Source organism: Strix uralensis, chromosome 14 (assembly GCF_047716275.1).
Source record: "Strix uralensis isolate ZFMK-TIS-50842 chromosome 14, bStrUra1, whole genome shotgun sequence".
In the NCBI taxonomy this organism is placed as follows: domain Eukaryota; kingdom Metazoa; phylum Chordata; class Aves; order Strigiformes; family Strigidae; genus Strix; species Strix uralensis.
Genome location: NC_133985.1, coordinates 18080628 through 18105312, shown reverse-complemented (window position 1 = coordinate 18105312; position 24685 = coordinate 18080628). Strand labels below are relative to the sequence as shown.

Genomic DNA, 24685 nt, shown 5'->3' with positions numbered 1-24685 from the left:
GCTCTCCAGAGATGTCATTGTAAAGAAATGTGTTTTCCATGAAAAGCGTTCCAGGGCACATGGACATTGCCCCGTACAGAGATGTGAGCTTGTCTTCCCTCCTGCAGTTCAAAGTTTGAAAGAGCAAAAGTCAGCGTTCTCCCGCTGGTCATCTGCCTTGACTGCCTGCTATCTGTCAGTATGGTGTCACTGATGTCCCGCCACTCTGACCTGCTTGATTTTCCACTCACTTCTGCCAGTTTTCCAGAGGAGAATGAGTCTGAAAAGATCTACTGCTAATGCTTGAAATGCAAGGAGAGCACTAGCCATGTGGCAATGCCCTGCAGGATTTAAGGAAGGAGAAATTCTTCAGAGATCGAGGTTAGAGGGAATTGAGAATGGAAAGTACTGGCTGAAAGTGCGGGAGGTTTCTTTGTCTGGTAACAGTCAGGGCAAGAAAAGTTCCCAAAAATACAATTACTCAAAGCTGTGGTTCACTTATAAACTGAGGATTGCCTCTCACCTCTGAGTTCGGTGTGTTCAGGCTCTGCCAGCCTCGCCATACTGCCCATTTTCTGCCTTTCCAAGTTTACTGCCAAATCAGAGAACAGCACACTCCCCAAATGTTTATCAGTGGAAGGAGGCAAACCTGCAGCAAAGCCTGAACACACCTAAATGGTTTTCCTTGACAATGTCACGTTTGCTGTGTGGTATCTGCCATCACTCTTTCTTTCATTGCCCCTGCCCTGGCACTCCATAGTCTGGTCTAAAAATACCATCTTCTTGGCTGCCAAAGCTTTTAAATCTCTGTGCATGTTTCTTCTGTTCCCTTTATCCCTCTTTTTTTTTTTTTTTTTCTTTTTTTCCTTTCTGGATTATCTCTCTTGTGTTGATTTTGTATTCCTTTTATCTAAGTTCAAACATCTCGAAAATCACAGCATAGGATATGCTTTTAGCAGCTACTATTTTCTTTTTAAACTTACGCTGTTCTGTTCCCCTTGATGACAAAGCAGCACAGGCAGGAGCAGGCTCCAGGGCTGCCTGCCTGTGCCATGATTCAGCAGGTTGTAAAAGGAATGAATGTCTTCTTTTTTGGGAAAGGGTGGGAGAGAAAGGGGAAGCATGTGTGACAGGCATTTGTGTATATATTTGACTTCCTGGTGCTTGTGTGATCACAGCAGTAGTGTTGTGCTGTCCTGTGAGTTATGTTGGAGTTAATAATCTGTTTCCAAAGAGGGGCTTGAAAGGTAGTTGGTGGAAAAACAGATTTTGCCTAGATTGAAGAGGGAGCCTGCTAAATTATACTGCTTTGTTACCCTTTAAAGTATTCCTCCGTGGTGTTTTTAGTTTCTTATTTAAAGCGCTTGGTATCTCCTGTGCTGCCTGTTTCTGGCTCTTTCCCTGCCTGTCTGTCCACATCTTCTGTTCAGTCTCTGTGTGTAGCTCAGTCAACAGGGAAGTTTAGGAGCGAGCTTGGTGGCTTTCTGGAAAAATGTGAGCGTTTGATTCCAAACTTCAGTGTAAACAGGGATTTGCTGATTTCATTTATGCTGAGCCTTATTTCTGAACGCCGGGGCCCTGCTTGCATTGTCCTAATGCTGTGGAATTTTCTCTGTGGGGAGACTTATGTTGCTGACTCATTGCATCAACTCAAAACAGATTTATGTTTACAAAAAACCTCATTTTCTTTCTTCCTTCTTCCCGCCCCTCCTAGCAATACTGAGTTTGGTATTCCTACAGAATACCTCCTATCTGCTGGAACAGGCTGCAGCCCACAGACCACACAGGAGCTGGCTTTAAACTGGGCAGTTCAGATACAGCTTTCCATGTAACTGTTCTCAGCTGGAGCAGCTCAGATACAACTTAAAAGTCGTATTACTGATAGGGTAACAGGAATCTGCTTTCCTCATCGCGGGCCCTTGTTCACTGCTGTCCCACGCTGCTGTACGTATGCAGCAGGAGACGGGGAGTCCTGAAGTTTAATCTTGCTCTGATAGTGGTGGTCTCACACAAACCAGTTATCAACTTCAGCCTCTCCTCCCCAGTCAGTACAGCAGGGACGGTTATTTCTGCATTTCCCTGTGCTTCTGTACTTGTTCAGATGTGGAAGCGTTGAGCATTTACACAGTATTTCACCTCTCCAGAAATACATTATGTTAATTTTGGAAATATAACATGGCTTAAAGCTTCTGATACTACACAAGGCCTTTAAACAAGAGGCAGCCTGAGTAGCACTGCTAAACACACTGGACCGTGTCACTTTTTATGGTTTTCTTAAGCTCTCAGCTTGTAATTGAGCAAAAAATAATAGAAATATAGAATTTTCTGAATAGGCAGAAAAACTTGAAAACCCTTTCTGAGGAGCTAAGGAATGAGAAGACAGGCGTAAAGGTGACTTTGCTGTTTAATATCACGGTGCTCAGGCACTGGGACAGGCAGCAGCCTCCACACCCCGCCCCTCCCCGGCATCTGCAGCTGCACAGACGGACCCAGCGCTCCTCCGCCGCTGCGCGGGGTGAAGCAGCCCCAACCGCTGGGGTCCCGCCTCAGGGCCTGCGGCGGCGGCAGCAGCGAGCCAAGAGCCCTCCGCAGCCCTTCCCCGCGACCGGGCCGCTTGGGGCGCCACCGTCCCCGCAGCGGGGGGAGGCCGTGAGGCGGCCGGGCGCTGCCTCAGCCCCCTCCCGCAGCGCCCTGACAGCCACCGCAGCGCCCCTGGACAGAGACCCGCTGAGGCCCCTCCCACATTTCAACGGCCTCCCCCCACCAGCCAATCACCCAGCACTTCCTGCAACCCCGCCAACCAATAACAGCGCTCCACGAAGGGCAGCGCCGTTGGGGCGTGTTTTGAGGCGGGCGGGCCGTTGAGCGGCGGCGGCGCTAACCAATTAAAGCGCCGGGCTGGCGGCAGGGCGGGCGGGCGGGCGCGCTCTCCGCCAATGGGAGAGGCGAAGCCAGGTGGGCCGGGGGCGGGGCTGGCGCGCGGTAGATAGGCGGGCGGCGGCGGCGGCGCTGGGCGCGCGGACACGTGACGGAGGTGAGGGGAGGCTGGGGGCGGCGGCCGGGGCCGCGCGGGGCTGTGGGGGGGTGAGTGCAGTGTGTCGGTCCTCCCCCCCCCCCCCCCCCAAACCGTTATGGCCAGGGCAGCTCCGCAACCATCGGGGTGGGGGAGCGGGGAGCGGGCCCGCCGCGAGGCATGCCGGGGGATTGGCGGGGTGAGGCGGTGGGGGCAGCTCGGGGGAGCTGGGCCTGCCGGGGGGCGAGTGGTGGGCAGGGCCCGGCGGGATGCTGCCGGGCCTTGGGTGTGGTGGGCGGCGGGGGGGGTGGGCCGTGCGCGCACCGTGGGGTGGGGAAGGGGGGTCCCCCGGGGTAGGGGGAGGTGGGGGCTCACGGGAGCCGGGGCGAGAGGGGCGGCCGTGCCTGGGGAGGCCATGTGGCGGGGGGGGGGCGGGGTATGGAGCTGCTGCAGGCGCCGCCGGTGCCCGCTCGGCTCCCGTAGGCCTCTGAGAGGCCTGGCGGGGATCGGCGGGTCTTCTGGTAAGTTCCGGGACCTCTGGGCTGGGGAGCGGCGTGTGGCAGGGCCGCGGTTGGAGCGGGGCTGGTGGGGCGCTTGTTTGCCCCCCCCCCTCCCCCCATAGGATGGGATGGGGAGCGGTTGCTGAGGAGGAGGGAGGCAGGTGGGGGTCGCGGGTGGATGTGGGTTGGCGTGTGGTTTGGGTTTGATGTGGCTTCTTGTTCTAATGTCGGCTGCTAACGCATGGAAATAAATAGTCTTGAGCTACCTAAAAATGCTCACCATGGATAGGAAGCCCTGCAGAGCTAGAAGAGGAGGTGGGTGCGGAGCACAGCATGTGGCCTGGTTGGGGCTGTGCGAGGGGAAGTAGAAGTCTCTGGAAAAGGGGGAGTTCAAGGCACAAGAACTGGAGGCCCAACAGGTGGGGAAGATGTGGTAATCGAACAGCGAGGGAGGCCAAAGGTGAAGTACGGATGAGGAGACTCTGCAGCAGCCAGGTCTGAGAATTTTGGGGACTTACATTCTTTGATTTTTACCACCCAAATATAATTTATGTTGGGTGTCTTCAAAATAATGTATAAATGACATCTCAGTTCTTATTTTTGGCTGAGTATTTGTGTGCTTTTAAAACACAAAGCCCCACACCTTTGAATTAAAGCATGCATAGCCTACTGCTTTCTTGTCTGTACTGATTCTGAAGAGCGAACTTTCACATGTATCTTTGTGGTTAAGAACTTTCTCGGCTGTAGAAAGAGCCACTGCAGGAGATTTGGTTGTGAAGAAAAGCAGACATGTATTAATAGTAGTAGTATTAATGGTAAAGGTCCAGACTTTATTAGTGTAATTAATGCTGCAGCATTTCTGCTGAGCATCTTTGAAGACTCTTTCTGGAACTTATTTAGAGTATGTTAGATGTCTGAAAACTAGTCTCTAGGAGTGTAATGTAGTTCTAAATTCAGTATGTTTACTTAACGTTGTCAAGTAAGCATAGCTGGCACACAGGTTTCACGGGACATTTTACTCACTGTGGTTTGGGTTGTTGCTAAAATATAGCAAGGAGACAGTGGAACTACAATAATGTATGAGATAATACAGATAAAATACTGGTTAAATACAAGTTGAAGTATGTGCACTCTGATGCACTTTAAATGACTTCCAAAACCACCTTACTGTTGATTTGCCCATATTACAGGGGCTTATCCAAAACACTTCACAAAACTAGGAAAAGCTTTGAGTTAAATCTTGTCTTTATTAAGTCTCAGTATTTCTAGTTTTAAAAAAAATATTATGAAAGGAATAATTGTACAATTCGGACAACATCACAAGCTGTGTGTAAGATGGAAACTGCTTTCTGGTATCAACTGCTCTCCTATGAAGGGAAGCCTAATGCAAGACAGTCAGAAAGCTTGCAGCTTCTGTTAGATTGTCCTCTCATTTGATGTGCTGTGACACTTCCCCCTAAGTAAATGAATTTACTGAGAATACACTGTGACTTGTACTTAGCCCTGCCTTTTACTTCCTTTCCTGGCCTTTCATTTTCCTACATTTCTAGTAGTGATCATGGTGGCAGCCTGTTCTTGCTGGAATCAATTCTGTAGCAGGGCAAACTTGAATTCTAGGCATGATGGCCTAAAAGATCTTGGGGCACCTCCAGATCTCCCCCCACCTAATGTAATTTCCCCTAGCAGCTCATCTGTTTTATGGTCCAAAGGCCTTGTAGTTCTGTCTTTGCCCTCCAAGGACTTCCAGTTCTGCGGGAATGATCTCTTTGCTGACAAACAGTACACAGTGTTTTCTGCTTTACTGTATCTGCACTGTTGTACATTATTTTTAGAAACTGGCATATTTGAAATGCTTATTAAAAACAAGCTTTGTTGCTGTTGCCTTTCACACCTAATCTCTTGCCTGGTTTGTGCTCCTTACAACCCAAACAGAAGGCGGCTTTTCCTGTGGGGCTGTTTGGCTAATTCTTTCCAGGAGACTTGTCTTAAATCTTATGTAGCAGTATATCCTAGCCACCCTCTCCTTTAAAAAAAAAAAAAAAAAAAAAAAGAGGAAGGGGGAAGCAGCAGCAAACCACCCCCACACAGAGCTGCCTGTGGCCTGTTGTAAACAAGGTGGTCTTAGCTTAGCCTTGTCTGCTGTTCATTGAGTTACAGTGTTAAAGGCAGAATCTTCACAATGCTGGAAGTTGTCTAGCAGCAAAGCTAAGCATTTAAGCAGAGAAAGTGTTGTCTGCATTATGTGACTTGCTGCATATATATGAACATGATTTTATTATATCCCTCTTAGAGGGGTGGTGAGGTGATGTACTGGTTGCTGAAATTACAGTGTTTGGCCACACAGTTGTTCAGCTTTGCCATAGAGTGTTGATCTCCCAAGTCTGCCTAAAGACAAGTCTGTCTTAGACAAGCGCAGGTGACAGAACTGCACTTGATACATTCAGCTGACTCTGCTGCCAACAGCTTTATTTCCTTTAACGTTGACTACTTTATCTCCCAGTACTTTCACTTGTCCTGCTACAACTCTTTTTGCCTTTGCATGCTGGATTGGACTGGGGTATTGATTCAGAGTTAAAATAACACTGCAGAAGGACTTGGAGCCATCTTAAACCAGCTGCTAGTTCATCATGAGGCTGTGTAAACAGTTACCCTGGCACCGCAGAGGAGCCAGGATGTGGAAGGTGGAGGGACTGTGAGATGTAGAAGAGATTTCCTCTGCTCTTCAGTAGTTACGACTTTTAGAAACTAGTGGACTACCAGGTAGGGTAGTCGACCCTTTGTTCAGAAACAAACAAAAAAAAATCTTAGGGAAAATGGGTATCTGTGTCTCAGCCTTTCTGGTTTTGTATCTTTGTATTTTTTTTGTGTTGTGATGAATTCTTTACTTTTGTGTCTTTAAATTTTTTTTTCCATAATTCTTGCATTGCATGAGGATGCATTGTGCTTGTTTTTACTGGTGTGCTTCCACTGTAAATACCATACTGAAATCCAGTATTTGGAGCACAGGACTTTGCTAGTAAATTTTGCTCTTCCTAAAGTCATTCAGCTGTCACTTCAGATGCTGCTGAAATGGAAACCACTGATGCTCTTCCAGTTAAATTGCTGAGGTGTAGTTCACAGTAAGTGACTTATTTTTAATAAGACCCATTTCATCTGACTTAATTCTTAAAAAAATTCTTAAACTAGATAGCCAGTAGCAATTCAAATGTAGTTATACATTCTGAAATATGCAGTGTTAAGAACTGGCTTGATGAACCACTCAAATAGATTAGTAACCAAGGAGATGATTAAACTGGTTTTGCAGGCTCTGGTCTGACAGGGAAGTTACTTTCTAAATAGTATGTTCTGGAAGTATGATAGCAAAGGACATCCTCAATGTGGGCCCTTTGACTGTCTGTCCTTCCCCAGGGTGTGTATGTTAGAAGATGGTGACAACTGTCTGCTTATTGGGTCAAGTGTTTCCAGTGTCATGCCAATAATTAATAATAACTTTCCCCTTTATGCCCAGTGAAAGGAGAATTCTGAATAATAAATCTCTGAAGCTACATGACTTCCTTGAAGGCCTTGAAATCCAAAGGTAGCAATCACTTAGCCTTAATTTTAAGAGTGCCACTTCTATGGCAAGAAGCTGATCCTGTCTCTGAATCTCGCTCCAATTTGGTTTAGTCTTTACTGTTTACTGTTTGGTTTAGTCTGTGTAGCACAGCTGTTCCAGGAGTTTTCAGTGCTCTGCTGTAGCTCCTGTAAGTTCCAGGGGGAAATGCTTCAGCCTTTTGACAATCAGGTGAACAGTGCTTAAATGTCAGCTATACATTTTCTAATGTAGAAGCTGTCTGTGGATGGACGCGCAGACAGAGAGCAAGTGATTTGTTAGCCCTGGCAGTCTCGAACTCTTTTCCTAGTTAGTACTTTGGCATTATCCTGCAGTAGTCTTCCCTTTGATCCAGGTGGTGTGCCAGTGTCTATAAGTGTCTAAAGACCTTATTAAAAAAAAAAAGTAGATGAAGTTTTAGTCATCTCTGACTTGAAACGTTGTTATGGTGAAAACGAGGGTTGCAGTGAAGTAGAATGGAGACGTCAGAAGCTCTCGCCCATTATGAAAGGGTTCCTTTGTTAAAGGCTTTTGGCAGTTGCATGATCAGAAATACACTAACCTTCAGAAGTATTACACAGTTAAACGTAAAGAAAGGAAGTGCAGGCAGAGTCAAAAATGGCTAATGATGATAATTGCTTGGAAATTGGACACCTCTTCAAGGGAGAAATCTGATCATAATAGAGTAGGTGGCTATGTGTCTGAAGGTTAGGCTACATTTTAGGTGACTAATTGAACACCTGTAGTTGCCAGCAACTTAAAGCTCCACTGAAAAATTGGTTTATGCCTGTTCTGTATAAAACCTGAGTTTCTTCTCTCTCCCCCTGCTCTCCCCTTCTGTCTTCTATTTAGGAATAACCTAATTTACTAGGACATAATCATGTTTATGTTGTGTCCCTAAGGACTGTGTGAAGTTGAAATTTTCTCCTGTAGCAGTACATCCATTATGCCTAGAAGTAGCTTTTTAAATATCAAAAATGTGCGCTTCACTTAAATTGCTCTACTGAGAACATTGTGTCTTTTATAATTTAGTTAGTTTGCATATTGTTACAGATTAACAGAATAAGGAGCTTGGCATGACAACTGGCAGCTGCAGGAGATGCTACCAGCATGTACTCAAGGTGTGTGAATGGTAGCTTATGTTGAATTTGGGACTGATTTAATACGTAGGAGGTGTCCTAAACAGCTTTCTGTAGGGATATAAACTTGTGAATACTGCTTGCCAATGATTATAAAGAGACAAGGACATGAAACTGGATTAGCTTCTCTTCATGCTTTTAGCTTTCTTTTTTTTGGGAGTAAAAAATAAGCTTGCTTGGGAACTTGAACAGATAGTACTTCTACTTTGAAATGAGGTTCAATGAGGCCTCAAATTCAGACAGAGCATTAACTGATAAATGTAGACCTCCACAGATAGCTGTGGCTGTATGGGGAGCACAGATGTGCAGAGTGGCACAGCTTCTGTCCCTGCTGTATGGATCACTGCTAGAATTGTATGGCTTCACTGGGATACTTTGACAGAAGAATTTTTGGAGCAACTGCAATATGAGTCTGTGTGGCTTTGCCACTTACATGCTAGCATTTACCAAAGTCCATTTGCTGTTGATAAATATTTCTGAAGGGTTGTAGTTGGGGTGGGATTGTGAAGTAGGTAATTATTACATATGGAGTCAGTACTGATGTGAAAGTTAGGGGGGATGATTGAATTCTTTTGCCAAAACTTTATTGCTGGTTGGCTAGTGGTGAGATTATTTAAGGGATTACTTGTGTGCTAAGTCATTAATATCCTTTGCACAGGCTTGGGAGGAGGTGTGCAGAAACTCCTTCCTCTCAGGAGGAGAGGATTGGCTTTTTTTTAACCTTGCTGTATTTTTAAGATTAATTTCCTCATATTGCTTTCCAAATCCTGAAGTGGTCATTCTATCTGCATAATATAATTTGAAAGCAGTTATAAAACTTAGGGTAGAATCTTCCTGAATTTAGCTCTGTTAAAAATATGTTTGGTGAGGCCCTGTTAAGGCAAGACAAAATACAACCCTTCCCTTGGAAAGGTGTCCTTGTGCCATCTCATGTGTAGTTGCTTCAGTCACACAGGACACATCCAGAGCTCTAAAGATCACTTTTTCAAATGAAGTTTCAGGCTCTTGCTTTCTGTACTGTTTTTATGCTGGTGGGCATGAGTTTATTTAGAGAACATGCCATCTGTGCAAGAGGAACTTGAACTTCCAAGGGTACCGATGTTTGCTTGACAGTTTCCATTCCTTGGTTTTGTATTGTGGTTCCCACGTTAGTAGGAAGAGCTACGAGCTGCTATGAGGTCTGTAATTGTTTTCAATTTTGGCTGTACACTGTGCATTAAGCAAACAAGCTTTGCCATTGGTAACAACACTTGAAAGTTTTTGTCAGCTGTTCATGATGTGAACGGTGTCCTTTTGGCTCAGAGGTGTTTCGGTGCAGTTGCCTGAACTGTGAGGGGGAGGGTTGTGAGTGTGCATTTAGACCATAATCCTCAAGGCCATCACTATTGTTAGAAAACTGGCTGCAATTGCATGTTGCTGTAGTGACAAACTGGACGTGACCTCAGCACAAGTCTTTAAAATACAGTTTTGTTGTCGTTATAAAACATCCCCTCTGTCATTAGAAGTAAGTTAAAGAATAATCCAAGAACGGTAGATGTGGTATGCAACGTAGTTTTGGAGTATTGGATGCTGCTGATAAGCCTTTAAGACTGTAAATTCTTTTAGTTGCCGAAACATGCTTTGGAAAGTTGAAAGTTTGATTTCTAGCCTGATCTTATGCCACTACAGGCACTATTAACTCTGCTTGAGTTATGTTTCTAAGTCTACAGGGCTCTGGCCTGAGGCAGGAGCATAAGGGGGGAAGGAATGGATGTTTGGCTTTATACTTGCTTTCAAAAAGTATTAGTCTCAGTTATAACTTGGGTTTTGGAAGAAAAATTTGGGATGTGATTCAAAGGAGAAAAGGTGAGCAAGGCACAGGCTGTTCTTGTGGGGGTTTTTTTGGGCAGATAAAACTGAGCAGCATGCTAGGAGTGTTGCCTTCTGTATCAACCTAAAGGTGCAGTGATCTTGTTTTTCTAGCAAGAAAGTCAAATTGAAATCCATTTTACTTACAAGATCTTTTGAGCTATGGCTTGCTGAGGTCTGACATCTTTTAGGTGTGACAATGTGCTGGGCACCTTAGAAGTTGGTTGTAGTGTGATATTTTAATTCTGTAAAGCCTCTGTTAACAGATAGTCTTTGGTCATCCTGTTAAATTAGAGATTGAAAGAGGGAAATTAAACCAACTGTCTGTTAAATAGTAAGAAATTTTCTGTTGGGTCTGCCTCAGTAGCCTCAGCTGCTTATAGACATCTGCTAGTAGTATTGGACTGTTGGCAGTAATTCCAAAATAAAACCTGGTGAAGAGGACTGATGAATGAAAATGCCAATGTTCCACAGTTGAAAGGACAAAAAAAATATTGAACAGGAGATAGAGGATTGATTACTCCATAGGTTACTCTCTGCTTGAAAGAGCTAGCTAATTGTATTTCAATTCCTGAACTGAATGGAAGTTTCAGTTTCTGCATGATGCATTTAAGGTCCTTTGTAAGCAGGAAATAGGTTTTCCCGTTTAGGCTTTTGCAGGTACGTAGGTTGTGGTGCTGTGTACATGTGTCTGCTGTTCTGCCTGTGGACTGTGGCAGTGTAAGAGCAAAATTACGACGTTTTGCATCATGATCTGCAGAACTTGCACGCGTGGGCCTCCACTCAGTTGACGTCTGTTTTGTATTACTTCAGCTTTATTATGTTGTGTTCCTCTCTGGCTTTTAGAGCTGTCTCAACCAGCCAGATGCAGTAAGTAACAGCTGAAAAGAGAAGTTTGTGCTTTTTTCAGTGGTATGACTAGGCGCTTCACCTGTTGTCTTAGATGCCTGGTTTTGTTCCAAGAAGCAATGCTTCGCCCTGCATGCAGTGCTGGCTTGACCTCTTTCCCTTATTTACTCAGATCATGGAGCTGAAATGGCTACTGTATGTGACCCTGCTCGCTCTCGGGACTCTTGCTGTCCAGGCACATGATATGGATGATGACAATGATGGTGATGATGTAGTTGATATTGAGGATGACTTGGATGATGGCACTGAGGAGGTGGAAGAGTCTAAGCCTGAAACGAGCACTGTTCCTCCAGCTCCAAAGGTTTGGCATGAGACTTTTTTTAAAAATTGAATTACTGCTTGTGTTGTGGTTACTGTGAGTCTGATCAGAATTGTCTTTACTTTGCTAACATTTAATATGTTGTGGTGTTATTAAAGATGTTATCTGGGAGTAGGGCTTGTAATTAAACTTAGCTGCTTTGTTCCTATTCTCATGTCCCCCCCCCCGTTCTTCCTGGAGACTTAGATCCACCCTTGAAATCTGTGATGTGACTATCAGGAGTTAATGCTAATGCTTCCAACTAGATAGATACTTCAGTTTTAGTGGCAGACAAGAGCACAGTGGCTTGGCACAAGCAGCAATATTTACTTAACTTCTGTATCTATGCTGCAAGGGTGTTCCAGGTAAGCTCTACTCAAGTGTAGAGGAGGAATGTGAGCTGTATATGCCTGTATTTCTTTAGAGTAGAGAATGTGATTTGAAAGGTGCATAAATGCCTCTCTTCTCCAATAGGTTACCTACAGGCCCCCAGTCCCAACTGGTGAGGTGTATTTTGCGGAGTCCTTTGATAAAGGAACTCTGGATGGGTGAGTATAATCTGAAGGATGATTCAGTATAGCAAAGAACTAAAAATTTTTGTGAAAGGTAGTGAAACCCTCTCTAGAGCCTGTGTTATTCAAAATTGAATCAAAGGGCATGGATGGTGAGGATTACAGCAGTATGACTATATGAGGCTGGCTGTTAAAGTGCTGAGCTAAACTAGTATTTCCTCAAGTTCCAGTAACAAGGGGGAGGTGAGCCATACACGTATAATGTTTTAGTCCTCATCTGACCTTTTACTCCAGTAACGTGAGGATGGTGAGGTACTACTTCTACTTTTTTACAAGAGTGAGACACTGAAGCCATGATCCTGCTTTGGGGGTGGGGTGGGAAGTGGCAAATGCAGAAGGCTTTGCAGACTTGGGGAAAGAACTCCTCAGAGGATCAAGACACTGGGGTGTACTCAGGACAGCAAGGGCTGTCGTCTTGTAATGGCAGAAATTACAAGGCTGTCATCTTGGGGGAAAAAAAAAGTATGGTTTTCCAACCATTGAATGTCTGTCTCCTAGATGGATCCTTTCCAGAGCTAAAAAAGATGATACGGATGATGAGATTGCCAAATACGATGGTGAGTCCAACCCAGGTTTTGGATGATAGAAGTTTCTCATGTCTTTTGTCATAACTGAAGAAGAGGTGCAAGTCTGTTTTCTGTTTTCCAGTTAAAATTATATTCACTGAAGAGAATGGGAGGGGTGTTTATATACCTGGCTAACAATATAAAGCGTAGTCCTGATTTAGACAAAATATCCTCTTGGAGATTTTAAAATAATTTTGTGAAGTTGTTATGCTAATAACTTGATAAGGTACCCTGTAGGGTGTTATTGCAGATTGCTGACTATCTTGTTCAAAATTGGGCTAAACAAAGATTGTCTTGAACAAGTTTTGATAACATTTGGTTAATTTTTCTGCAGGTAAATGGGAAGTCCAAGACATGAAGGACACTAAGCTTCCAGGAGACAAAGGGCTTGTATTGGTAACTCGAGCCAAGCATCATGCAATTTCATCCAAACTTTCAAAGCCTTTTGTATTTGATACTAAACCCCTTATTATACAGTAAGTAAAGCATAACTTAGTGTTCTGTTATTTCAGGGATGACATGATAGCAGGCTGAGGTTAATTCTGTAACTGAGCTTTTGTTGACTGGGGGTCTAGATGACACAAGATGCTGTAACCTATTATTATGCTGTTTAAGAGCAAAATAGCAATCCAGATTTTCAAAGTGGGAAGTTAGGAACAGCATGGGTCCCTCTGAATGTTTAAAAAGAAAGAAATCTATGAAAACTAGACTTGGTAACCTGTCTTGGGACTTCAATTCACTTGGTTTAATTGTAGTAATGAGGTCAGGCAACTGACTTTTCTACTGCTAATTGTGAAAGTCCTTATCCTTTTGGACAAAAGCTGGTCTGTATGTAGGTCAGTGCAGTTCCTTACGCAATAAACTGTCCCCTGTTTCCAAGGTGGAGTGGACAGTGTGGTAGAGATTCACTCATTTCCTCCTTCCTTTGTCTTAGTTCACCTGTCATGGAAGATAAAGAGCTTGCCTAGCTCTGTTTGGCCATGACTGATGTAGAAGAATCTACTTGCATGTTAGTAGCAAGTCAGGAGAAAAAAAACAATCCTTCAGTGAGAACAGTTGAATTGCGGATTATTACCTACTTTATCGGTGTTAAACAAAGAGTAAGCCAATTCATATTTGCACAAGATAATGAACTGGCCACTTTACTTTGTGTGACTGTTTAGTTTTGGCTCAAAATACAAGGCTAAAAATAAATCCTAGTGGTCATCCACTCCAGCTGCTGGCATTGAGAGGATCAAGCATACTTAGCCTATTCCTGACAGAGATGTTTTGCCTTTTTCAGACTCCTTGGCATCCCTAAATATACTGTTGTATGCTTATAACCCTAAAGGGGCTTTTTCTAGGATTCAATTGTTGTTGCTTTGATAGTCTTGCAAATTGAGTTGTCTGTATGCCGTAGTAGCTGTGGGAAAAATGATTGGCTTGCCTTAATCTCTGTTGCAGTGTCTTACATACTGGAAAGGTTTTTTTTTCTTCCTTCTCTCTGCTTCTAGATCATAACCTTCTAGACCAGCGCTCAATTCCTTTAATCTTTTCTGTCAGATAATCTTCTAAATCCTCAATTTTTCTTGTTTCTCAGACCCTTATGAATATTTGTTTAATCCTTGGAGTGTAGTGTGTATTTTAAATATTCACTGGGCATGTGATTTAAAGCATACAACAACAAAACAGTCTTACTGTTAATTTGTATTTGAAAATTGTAATTGTGTATTACGGAAGTGATTTTTCCTCATGTGTAACATGTTCTCCCCTTCTCTGTCCAAAACTAAAATTAGGTATGAAGTAAACTTCCAAAATGGAATAGAGTGTGGTGGGGCCTATGTGAAATTGCTTTCAAAAACCCCTGAATTGAACCTGGTGAGTAATGCAGCCACTTTGAGTATTAGCTGTGAAAAAAAGGGTGTTTTTTAAAATTTTGATTCTTCCTGAAGAAACTTCTTCAGTAAAGGCAGTAGGACATATTTAGGGCCTGATCACCAAAGTACTTTGCACTCAGCAGTCTCCCACTGTTGTTAGATGGAGAGAATAAATACTGAAATCTTTTGGCCTCTTGAGTGAGAACTCTGGAGTTCCCTAGTAGCTGAGCAGTTCCAGACCTTTGCTAAAGTCTGCAATAATTCAGATTTCCCTAGGTTCTAGGACCATAGAGAAGGTGTCTTATGAGAGTAGCCACTGTATGAGGAGAAACCCTTTCAGGAAGCTGTTGCACAGAAGGAAGATTCCATGTTTCATCTTCTAAAACAGACTAATGCAAATAACTTGACATGTGAACCCACTTGTGAGTTACTGGGTATATTTAAAAAAAAGTCTTGAGAGGTTGGACTGGATACAACCTTAGATGTTCAGCTGCATGCACGAGCTATATAGAACCATTTTTTTCAGAAATGACCCTTGAATGCATTGTCTGAGGAGTGTGGTCAAGGGAAGAGACAATGCTACAACTCCTAAGGATTAAGAATCACTTTCCTCTCATTTACCTACCTAAAGTGGTTTAGCCTATTCAGACAAAGCCTGACTGCTGATTCACCTTGCATAGGCTTTTGTACCCTATGGGTTTTCTTTACCCAGCTTCCTAGACTCTATAGAAAGTACATTTTATGACTTTTTACCCATCCTTCTCCTTTCCTTCTGCAGTCCCGTTGGAGTTGTATTATTAATACAGATTTCAAAATACTAAAAAAAAAAAAAACCCAAACAATCCAGGACACCCAAAAGACTGCTTGACTGTCTCACCAGTTTCATATGTGCATTGACTGTTAAGATAACGTTAGCAAGAACAAATAGACTTGCTTGCAGTGTTCGATGGTGAGATTATTATATCCAGTTAGCTCTCGGATTGAGACAGTACACCAGTTTATAAGTGTGTAAACTAAATACAACTTGGCCTCACTTTTAATGCTGCTTATCACTTTGTGTGAAAGAAACTCACTGAATTAGCTAGTCATTATTACCAGTAACTGATACTTCTATACTGATAGCTTTTAAAATCCTTTATTGTAATGTACCAATATACTTAAACATTGTGGTTGTCACTCACACTTATCTTTTTGATAACACTTGAATAGCTGTTGTTTTCCATCTGGAAAGTAGAGACTGAAGGTGCAAAACCAAGTAGCTGGGATAGTTCTGGTGTTTTTCTAGAGGCTTGTATTCCTCATACAAGCTTTAGTGTGGGTATTTCACGGACTTGATATCCAAGTTGCAGAATAATTTCTAATGAATTGGGAGTTCTTATGCCAGCCAGTGACTTAAGTTGTAATTCAAAATAATGGAATGAAGTTTTTGCATTGTTTTTAAAGGATCAGTTCCATGACAAAACTCCATATACAATCATGTTTGGCCCTGACAAATGTGGAGAGGACTATAAATTGCACTTCATCTTCCGGCACAAAAACCCAAAGACTGGAAAATATGAGGAGAAGCATGCAAAGCGTCCAGACGCGGACCTGAAGACGTACTTTACTGATAAGAAGACCCATCTTTATACTCTGGGTACGGTGACTGTTAACTATGCATGCTAATAACTACTACTAAGGTTCCTGAATCAAAAGCTCCTAAAATGAGCCAGATGAACAGCTGAGTATTTGTGTCAACACACCATACAACTGAAAACCACTTGAAAGTTCTGAATGCAAAACCTGATCTTATACAACAGCTTATTTCTTGCTTGCGAGAAGTCTTGATTCATGTAAGAAAGGTCATGAGACCTTGAACTTAATAGTTAAAGGAGAACTGAATTTCAGAGCAGTCATGAGTAACTTGATAGGCTAAGTATATCTTTGTAAACTGCCTGACTGCTGCCCCGCAGTAATTTGGGGTATACTAGGCTTTAGATCTAGAGGGATAGTGTTTTTTCTTGCTGCTTTCATCGTGCCAGACAGGCTCAGTGGTTCTTGAAGTACAGTGTGTGGTCTGGTGTATTAGCTATGACTAAAATCCTTCGGGGGAGTATTCAGGAGGGTCTCTCTAGCTTTTCCTAATACAGAGGCAGCAATGGGTAAGGGAGTGAGATTAAAATCCTGAGAGTCAGTAGTAGGGAGTCTTATGCTTGAATAGAATGTAAATACATACATTCTTACTGCTAAAGCAATACTTTCTGTGCCAAAGTCAACTTGGTGTGGTAACTGGTAAATCATGCCAGAAGCTTCTTTGTGCTTTTAGCATATTTAAAGTAGGACTCCTGCAATGAGTCTTGTCACAAGGTGAGATGTGTACATCATCACTAGTTAAATTTTGGCATAAGGAGAAAGGTTCTTAATTCTTTAAGTGCTGAGTAGGTGGTAGCTTGGATTGCTGAAGTTTTAGTTGTACAGTGGGGATGCGGGATGCTTTTTGATGCATGTTTTCAATCATATAGGTAATGGCTACATCAACTCTTTTCCTTACAGTCTTGAATCCTGATAATAGTTTTGAAATACTGGTTGATCAAACAGTTGTCAACAGTGGGAATTTGCTAAATGATATGTCTCCTCCTGTGAATCCACCCCGAGAGATTGAGGACCCAAATGACCAGAAGCCTGAGGACTGGGATGAGAGACCAAAAATCCCAGACCCAGATGCTGTTAAACCAGATGACTGGTAAGTTGTTGGAGGGGTGGAATTGAGGGAGGCCTTAGCCTGGTAACTTGGTCCTGATCAAAAAGTCTCTCTCAGATGGCTTTATAGAAGGTTTTGAGTCTCACTCTTGTAATCAAACCACAATCAGTTTAGGCATCTGAGCAGCAGTTCGGTAGACAAAGGCAGACAGGATCCATGTCCTCTGGGAATTACTGTTTAGTGCTCCTGTTACTGTGCTGGCCACAGATAAAGGTTTTACTGAAACAGCTATGCTAGCAGATGCTTTCATCCTTGATGAGATCAAAAGATGAGCTGCAGAAGGTATAACTAAGATGTTTGTAGTTGTTTGTATAATGCATAGCTTACAAGTGACTGAAATCTGGCATCCTAAATCAGAAAGTGATACTGGGTTTCTGTCTTTGAACCTATGCTTTGTCAGCCATGGACTCAATTTCAAGTTCAAGTGAGTGCTTGCAGCAACCACCAAGATACAGGATTTGCTGTAATATGCCCTTTCTAGGTTGGTTTTATAAAATAAGTAGTATTACCTTACAGTTGGCGCCATGACTGTGCCATGAGGCACGTGTGTAGGTAACAGATTGTAAGGCAATTCTGTTCTGAAATCATGGTGTTAGACTTACCCTATCAGAAGTGAACCTGGCTGGTTGTCTGGATCACTGGACTTGTTCAGAGTCTGTAGAATCATGCCTTGGGGTTAAGAACTTTTTATGTATTTTATGTGTTAATATTCTGTTCTCAAGGGATGAGGATGCTCCTGCAAAGATCGCAGATGAAAATGCTGTGAAACCAGAGGGCTGGCTGGATCATGAGCCAGAATATGTAGCAGACCCTGATGCTGAGAAGCCTGAAGATTGGTATGTTTACTGCCTGTTGCAAACAGCAAATATTTCATGGCTTTGGTACTGGCTTTTACAAGTTTAAGAATGGCTAGTTCATTGTCACTGACTGACGAATTCATTGATTCAGGCTATCTTGCTTCAAAAGTAGAAGGCAGAGTTGGTCTGAAGGGTCTTGTCCTCTTGAGTTCTGTGTGCGCTTTTCAACTCTTCTGTGATTGTAAGCTGAGCAGGGCAGGGATGCTCATCTTGTAGTTGTACCATACTTGGAAGGGGCAGTGGGGGAGGCTGTGCTCAGGGACTGTTTTTTGTTGAGCTTCTGTGCTTCCAAGCTGCTACTTGAAATCCTCATTCCTTCTGTGGTGTCTTTATCTACAGACCTATGCTATACAAAGTTTCAGTATTTCCATTTTATGGGTGGAATTTTAATTTTTCCAGAAATCAGACACTGTTTAAATCTTACTCTGTATAGTGGCAAGGGGCAGACTTCAAAACTGAATTTCCCTTTTTAGGGATGAGGATATGGATGGAGAGTGGGAGGCACCTCAGATTGCAAATCCTAAATGTGAGACAGCCCCTGGCTGTGGTACCTGGCAGCGACCAATGATTGACAATCCAAACTACAAAGGCAAATGGAAGCCTCCTATGATTGATAACGTGAACTATCAGGTTGGTGTTTTCATTGCTTAAGCCACTGACCAATGCAGCATTTCTCTCACAAAAAGCAGAATGATTTAGATTGAGCAGCTGTAATTAAGAATACAAATACTGTCATGATTGTACTGTGTTTCAAGTAGATAAATTCAAAGTGCTTTCTTGGCTTCACTTCTTTTTAGCACAAATTAAAATTGATTCCTAAAACCTGACGAGTTGCACCCATAGACATTGTAATTAAGTGCAATGGATTGGTCTTTCTCTCTGTTCAAAATGGACTAAAAACTAAAAATTGTATTATAGCAGGTGAGGTTGAATGTCTTTTTGTTTTTCCTTAGGGTATATGGAAGCCTAGGAAGATCCCAAACCCAGATTTCTTTGAAGACTTTGAACCGTTCAAGATGACTCCTTTCAGTGCTGTGGGACTTGAGCTATGGTCAATGACTTCTGACATCTTTTTTGACAACTTCATCATCTGTACAGAAAGAGCTGTGGCTGATGATTGGGCCAGTGATGGATGGGGGCTGAAAAAGGCAGCTGATGGTGCTGCAGAGGTGAGAAATAAAGGTTTAATTGTGTGCTTCTGACTGGAACGGTAGGAGCATCGCTGCTGTTCTCTCCCACAGTCTTTATCAATATATACCTATATGTACCAAGGCTAGAGGTTATGCTAAACCAGACTGGAAACTCAGTTCCTGATTATAATATGGTAATGGTTGCTATAAGTAGCAACGAGTACTCACTAGTCTTCTGTGAGCTTTGTGCTCTGACAATTGGACTGTTAACTTCAGCCTGATTCTTAATTTGTAAACTATGGGGAAAAAAGTACTTGTCTGAGTTAAGTTTTCTGAGGTATGAAATATAAAGTTGCAAAAAACCTATTTGAGAATTCTGTAGCTTATGCTTAACTGCTACAACTTGCTGTATGGGATGAAATTTGACAGCTCTTTTTGTCTTATAGCCTGGTGTTGTGGGCCAGATGATGGCAGCTGCTGAAGAGCGTCCCTGGCTTTGGGTAGTCTACATCCTCACTGTGGCTTTGCCAGTGTTCCTGGTTGTCCTTTTCTGCTGTTCTGGGAAGGTATGCATTTCCTCTGGTAATAAGTAGTGTAATGTTTAAAAAGAGATTCAGCAAAATGTGCCTTAATGTCAGAAATAATTGCCTGGTTTTGACACTTTTTTTTTTTTAGAAACAGCCAAGTGCTGCAGAATACAAAAAGACTGATGCTCCTCAGCCTGATGTGATGGATGAGGAGAAAGAGGAAGAAAAAGACAAAGTGGACAAGGAAGAGGAGGAGGAGGAGGAAGCAAATGAGGAAAAGCTAGGTAGGTAACCTAGATAATCTTTAAACAGTTTAAGTTTTGTCTCCAATAGACTAAAACAGCAGGATTGGCAGACATGGGGTAAAGCCTGTGGTGAACTGAACGTAAGTCAGAAATGAGAATGAGATTATTTTTTTTTATTTTCCCTTAGAAGAGAAGCAGAAAAGTGATGCTGATATAGGAAGTGCTAGTCAAGAGGAGGAGGAAGAGGAGGAAGATGATGACAGGAAACCTGCATCAGAGGTAAGAGTGCATAATCATTGAGAGAAGTCTTGTGCATTTTTTCTGTAAGTCACGTAGAACAAGCCTTACTAGTGTATTAAGTTAACCTGGCCCATGTGATACTCCTTCCCAGGGTCAGAACTTTGGAAAACTTGATCACCCTGTGGAATAGGAATTGCTGGGCCCAACAGCAGAGCTGGGCACCCTGCTAAAGGCACTGCCATGGACCCTGCATTGTGAGAGGAGTGGGATTGTGTGGAATGCATCTTCTTGAGGCAACAGGCTTATTCAGCTTTGTATGCAGTCAGGATGTGACCTCTTAAGTGCTCCACACTGACGTAATGGCTGACTTAAAAATTTTTGAGTGGAGTGTTGCTTGAAGTTAAAGAGATTCTCACAACAGTAGAAGCTGTTGAGTACTCTCAGCAAATAGTGCACATCCACTGTGAAGAGGATTTGTGCATTTGCCATGTATAGAAAGGAAGAGTAGTAACAGCAGTAGGTCCTTGCAAAAATTAAATCCTAATGTAGAAGTGAAAGTAGATTATTCTTTGTAGGTTTGCTCAAAGTGTTTTTTAATGGTATTCTTCGATTTTTATTTCCTTCATGTTTACACAAATTACTTTCTTGCAGGAGGAGGAAACTGTGAATAGATCACCCAGAAACAGAAAGCCAAGGAAAGATTGAAAAAAAAAGTCATAAGAACTTGATCTGGGATTTTTTTTTTTCAAATATGGTTCTGGGAGAGGACCTTGGACACCTTACATTGAAACTTGGACAAACCTCAAGATTTCACCATCCACAGGTTCCAGTCACACTATCCAATGTAACGGAGTGTCTAGCAGTAAAATATTTGCAATCATCTGTTTTAAAGAACATCATTCCTGTAGAAAGAATGCATTTAATATAATGGGCTGTGGATTTTGGAATGTAACATAACTAACCTTTTCATTTTTGGTTTTAAATATTCTTTTCTGTTTAAGTAGATTGGTAGAACTTTTCTGGTCTCAAACCTTGGCTTAATTTAATATATTAATTAGTGAAAAATAACAATGAATCTTGAAAGTGCTAGTTGATAAAAATGCAGTTTTATAACTAGTTTTTTTTACAAATATGTAAATTCCTAAATGCACCAATGTCTTTATATCCCTTAAAATTTGATAATTGTTTAAAGAAAAGTTGTCAATGTATTTGACAACCCCTCTGCCCTCAAAAGGAAAGAAAAATGGGGGGGGGATGTTTGGGGAAACCAGTAGTGAAACTCTCTAATCAATCAACTTCATTCTTCTGGGGGGAGGGGAAGGAGGAAGAAGGGGTGGAAGGAAGGGGGTTAGTCTGTAGAATATGCATACTGTGCATGGCTAAAGCCCTGTTAAGTGTTGACAAATGATCTAGGATTTGGAGTGGGTCATCTTAATGTGGCATTTAATCCTGCAGACCTTGCAGATAAGGTTTTTGTTAGTTACCGAAGTCTTTTTGTAAAGCTAATGGGATGGGGGGGTGGTTGGACTACGTCCCCCTTTCCCCTCTGTTCAGCCACTAATGCTTTCCCCTCTCTGTGACTACACAGCTTTTTCTGAGTGCAGCTTTGCCTCAGTTGCTGAAGCGCTTCATGTTCAGCTCATCGTCAAACTGTTTTTGTAGCTAGGCCTACTCCTTTCCAGGGTCCAAACACTGGATAGGACAGTGTCCCATATCCTCTCACTGTTATCACTGTATGTCTACTCCTGTAGAAATGGGGGAGGTAGTCAGGTAGACAAGTTGAACTGAGTATTTGTTAAGGAAAAAAACAAAACAAAACAAAAACCAACCAATCAAGATGTCAGTATTGTAGGTGGGGAAGGAGCATGTGGAATATCTTAACTGGTATGTGAAACTGTTTAAGTCTTTTATCTGCTCTTCATGTAACAAATGCATCCTAAATTATATTGTGAATGTTAGGGAGTTCCAATTCCAGCTGAATAAATTTTTTTTAAAGCGTTGAGTCTACCATATTATACTGTTTCAAACACTCTTTTTCTTTTTTTGTGGAATGCAGGTGATCACTACAAGAGCATACCTCTGAGGGTGAAATCTATGTAACTTCATTACACTGTACCAAATATGTTGGCGTTTGGATGTCTATATAGATAAACTTTTGCCTTTGTTTAGAGTGAAATTAAATGTTCTGAAATTACTCTTGCACTGAATTTAAACACTCCAGTGTTGTTTGGTTATAGGATAGGTGTAGTGTGGGGAATAATTCCCAGGGGTTGGGGAGGGAAGAGTGTTCCAATGACCTTGCAAGCAATCTAACCAATTACTAAAAGACGCTTGTTTTTGAGGGTTTTTTGTAAAACACCTTTTGCTGCCTGTCCTTATGTTGTATCCCTTGGTTGTTGTGTTTGAAATACTAGTGATCACAAATGCATAGCAGGATTTCTTGATCTTTCTGCAGTGTGCAAATAAACTATTGTAAGCAAGATACTGGAAGTAATTTCAGACTTCTGTTGGGAGCTATTGCATGTTTAGAATGCCTTTGCCTGTTGAACACCTGGTAAATACTGCTCCTTACTGCGAAAATAGCTTATACTCTGACATGGAAGATGTCATAGCTTAAGCATTGCTACTAGCTTGTTCTCAGGACTGTATTTTTATCAAGGAGCAGCTGCTATTTATGACTAAGTCCTTTGAGATGAAGTATATGTAAATGGTTTCAATTCAGCTAACATTTTGAGCACAACATAAAAATCTATTAATCTAATGTGTTTTTTATCTTAATATGCAAATTGCCTTAAATTCCTGAACAATTCATGTGCATACATGTTCTTTCAAAGCATCAAAAGTGAACTTAAGATCTGCTTTCAGCTTTTAAATAGTATTATATTAAAGCTAACTGTAAATCTACATTTGCTTCTGCTAAATCTGAAGAGGTCTCCTGTCTGCATGTTACGGCTTTTTTTGATACCATAGTGTATGCTTCTTAAATAATCACTACAATAAATGAAGACTTTCCAAAATGGATAGACAACTCCAAAGTTACTTTTTATCCTGCTTTCAGTTTACCTCAGAATCACTCTTTATTTTTAAATCCTTGGAGGAAAAAAAATTAGCTATCTGCTTATCTTGATTACTTCTGAAGCGTAGCTGTGTTTTTGAAGTGCTGAAGCTGTAACTGGTTGTAACCAGTGAACTAGGTTTGGAACTGTTACACCTTCAAGTATTTGTATTTGAGCCTTTTGTGTCTGTGCACCCAAGAGTGGCAGCTTCTGAAAAGGATGCTCTATGTAATGTGCTGTGTCTGAAGATGTGGGTGGGGAGGTTAGACTGAGATCGTAAATCAAAACAAAACCTTAGGGGAGCAGGTGCAGACACTCTGAAACACAAAGCAATAAAATGCTGAGAACAGTTTTTCTCCTGGAGCTGGTGCTCAGTAAAGGGGGTTGATAAAGATGCAGCTAACCAACTAACCTCTTCCAGAAGCGTTGTCGGATGTGCTTAAGCCTTTCTGGCTCTGGCTAAGAGTGAGTTATCACAGCTTGAGGCTGTGACCTATAAAATGCATTGTGAATATCTTGTTTTTAAGATTGTCTCCTGGGCCTGAAGAGGAATTCTGGCAAGTGCTAACTGCCAGTAGACGTACATCTCTGTGGTTGTGTCTCACTCTTTCCTTACTCCTTCCTCAAAAGCAGTGCTCCACTTAGGCCATGGTTATATATGTGGGGCTTGTGACCATTTCCTTCATCCCCAACTGTTCCCCTGTTAATACCACTCTTGCCTCATGCTTTCAAAAAGGGGGTTTTGTTTTTTTCTTTAGTGTTGCTGAACAAGGACTGTGATCTCGTTTGCAGAAAAGACCTGTCCATTTCAAAAGGGTACCTGTAGATGCAACTTGGAAAAAAAAATGTAAAAACTAATCAATAAAGAAATTCAAATGTGTTTGGCTTTCTTTGTCTTCATCCCTTCTGGTTGACTCGAAGTGCAGGGACCAGGTCTGACTAGGACCCAAAGAGGTGACCAGCGCTCCTCTTTGCTACAGGACTCTCTTTTTGCCCACTTCTCCACAGCCAGCTGCTAGGTAAGCTCACGGTTTGACCCAAAAGAAGAGGTTCTGTAGAGCCGAGCTCGGGTTGCAGAGGCTGGCTCTGCCTGGGAGCCCTGGGCCGAGGGCCGAGCCCGCCGGGGGCGCTGAGAGGCCGCTGCCGCCGGCAGGTGAAGGCGGCCCGGGGCGGGCTCTGCCCTGACTCCCGCTGCTGCCCACCCCTTCCTGTCAATCACCTCTGACTCCGCCTTCCGGCGCCCCTGAATGGCTGCGCCTCCGCGGCCCCGCCCCCTCCCTGCCCGTGCCTTTTAAACGCGCCGAAGGCCGCCTCCAGAGAGCCGCCCTGCCCGCCCACGCCCCTGCTGCTCCGTGCGCGCTTCCGCGCCTTCCTATTGGCTCGGAGGGATGTCCCTCACGGCTCGTGACGCGCTACGCGCCGTGACGTAGCCCGCCACCCAGGAAGCTCCGCCTATTTATTCTCAACTCGGCTCTTGAGGGGAAAAACAATTTCAAGATGGCGGCGGCGCGGATAACAATGGGGAGTCAGGGGTTCGGGCTGGCCCGTGCCTGAGAGCGACGGCCGCCGGGCCGCGCCGCGCCGCGGGGGAGCGGAGCGGGCTCCGGCCGGGCCCCGG

The 24685-nt window shown here is 43.0% G+C and overlaps 1 protein-coding gene across 2 annotated transcripts; it reads left to right on the top strand.

The window, feature by feature from the left end:
* Nucleotides 1-2938: 2938 nt before the first annotated feature.
* On the top strand, nucleotides 2939-22491 carry CANX (calnexin). 2 transcript variants are annotated; one of them, XM_074884205.1, is made up of 15 exons: nucleotides 2939-3013; nucleotides 11093-11281; nucleotides 11753-11826; nucleotides 12349-12407; nucleotides 12751-12892; nucleotides 14192-14273; nucleotides 15716-15908; nucleotides 16805-16994; nucleotides 17735-17848; nucleotides 18343-18499; nucleotides 18823-19038; nucleotides 19446-19565; nucleotides 19675-19810; nucleotides 19959-20050; nucleotides 20663-22491. In XM_074884205.1, the coding sequence occupies exons 2-15, from the start codon at nucleotides 11096-11098 to the stop codon at nucleotides 20714-20716; spliced, it is 1815 nt and encodes a 604-aa protein (XP_074740306.1). In that variant the 5' UTR covers nucleotides 2939-3013; nucleotides 11093-11095; the 3' UTR covers nucleotides 20717-22491. The 2 variants fall into 2 exon arrangements, with proteins under 2 accessions (XP_074740306.1, XP_074740305.1); XM_074884204.1 differs by lacking the exon at nucleotides 2939-3013 and adding an exon at nucleotides 3810-3987.
* Nucleotides 22492-24685: the final 2194 nt, after the last annotated feature.

Coding starts and splice junctions, on each gene's coding strand:
- CANX (XM_074884204.1), top strand. CDS start 3,826: ATGTGGCCTGGTTGGGGCTGTGCGAGGGGAAGTAGAAGTCTCTGGAAA. Junction 11,282..11,752: donor CTGTTCCTCCAGCTCCAAAG/GTTTGGCATGAG, acceptor CTTCTCCAATAG/GTTACCTACAGGCCCCCAGT. Junction 17,849..18,342: donor GCTGAGAAGCCTGAAGATTG/GTATGTTTACTG, acceptor TTCCCTTTTTAG/GGATGAGGATATGGATGGAG.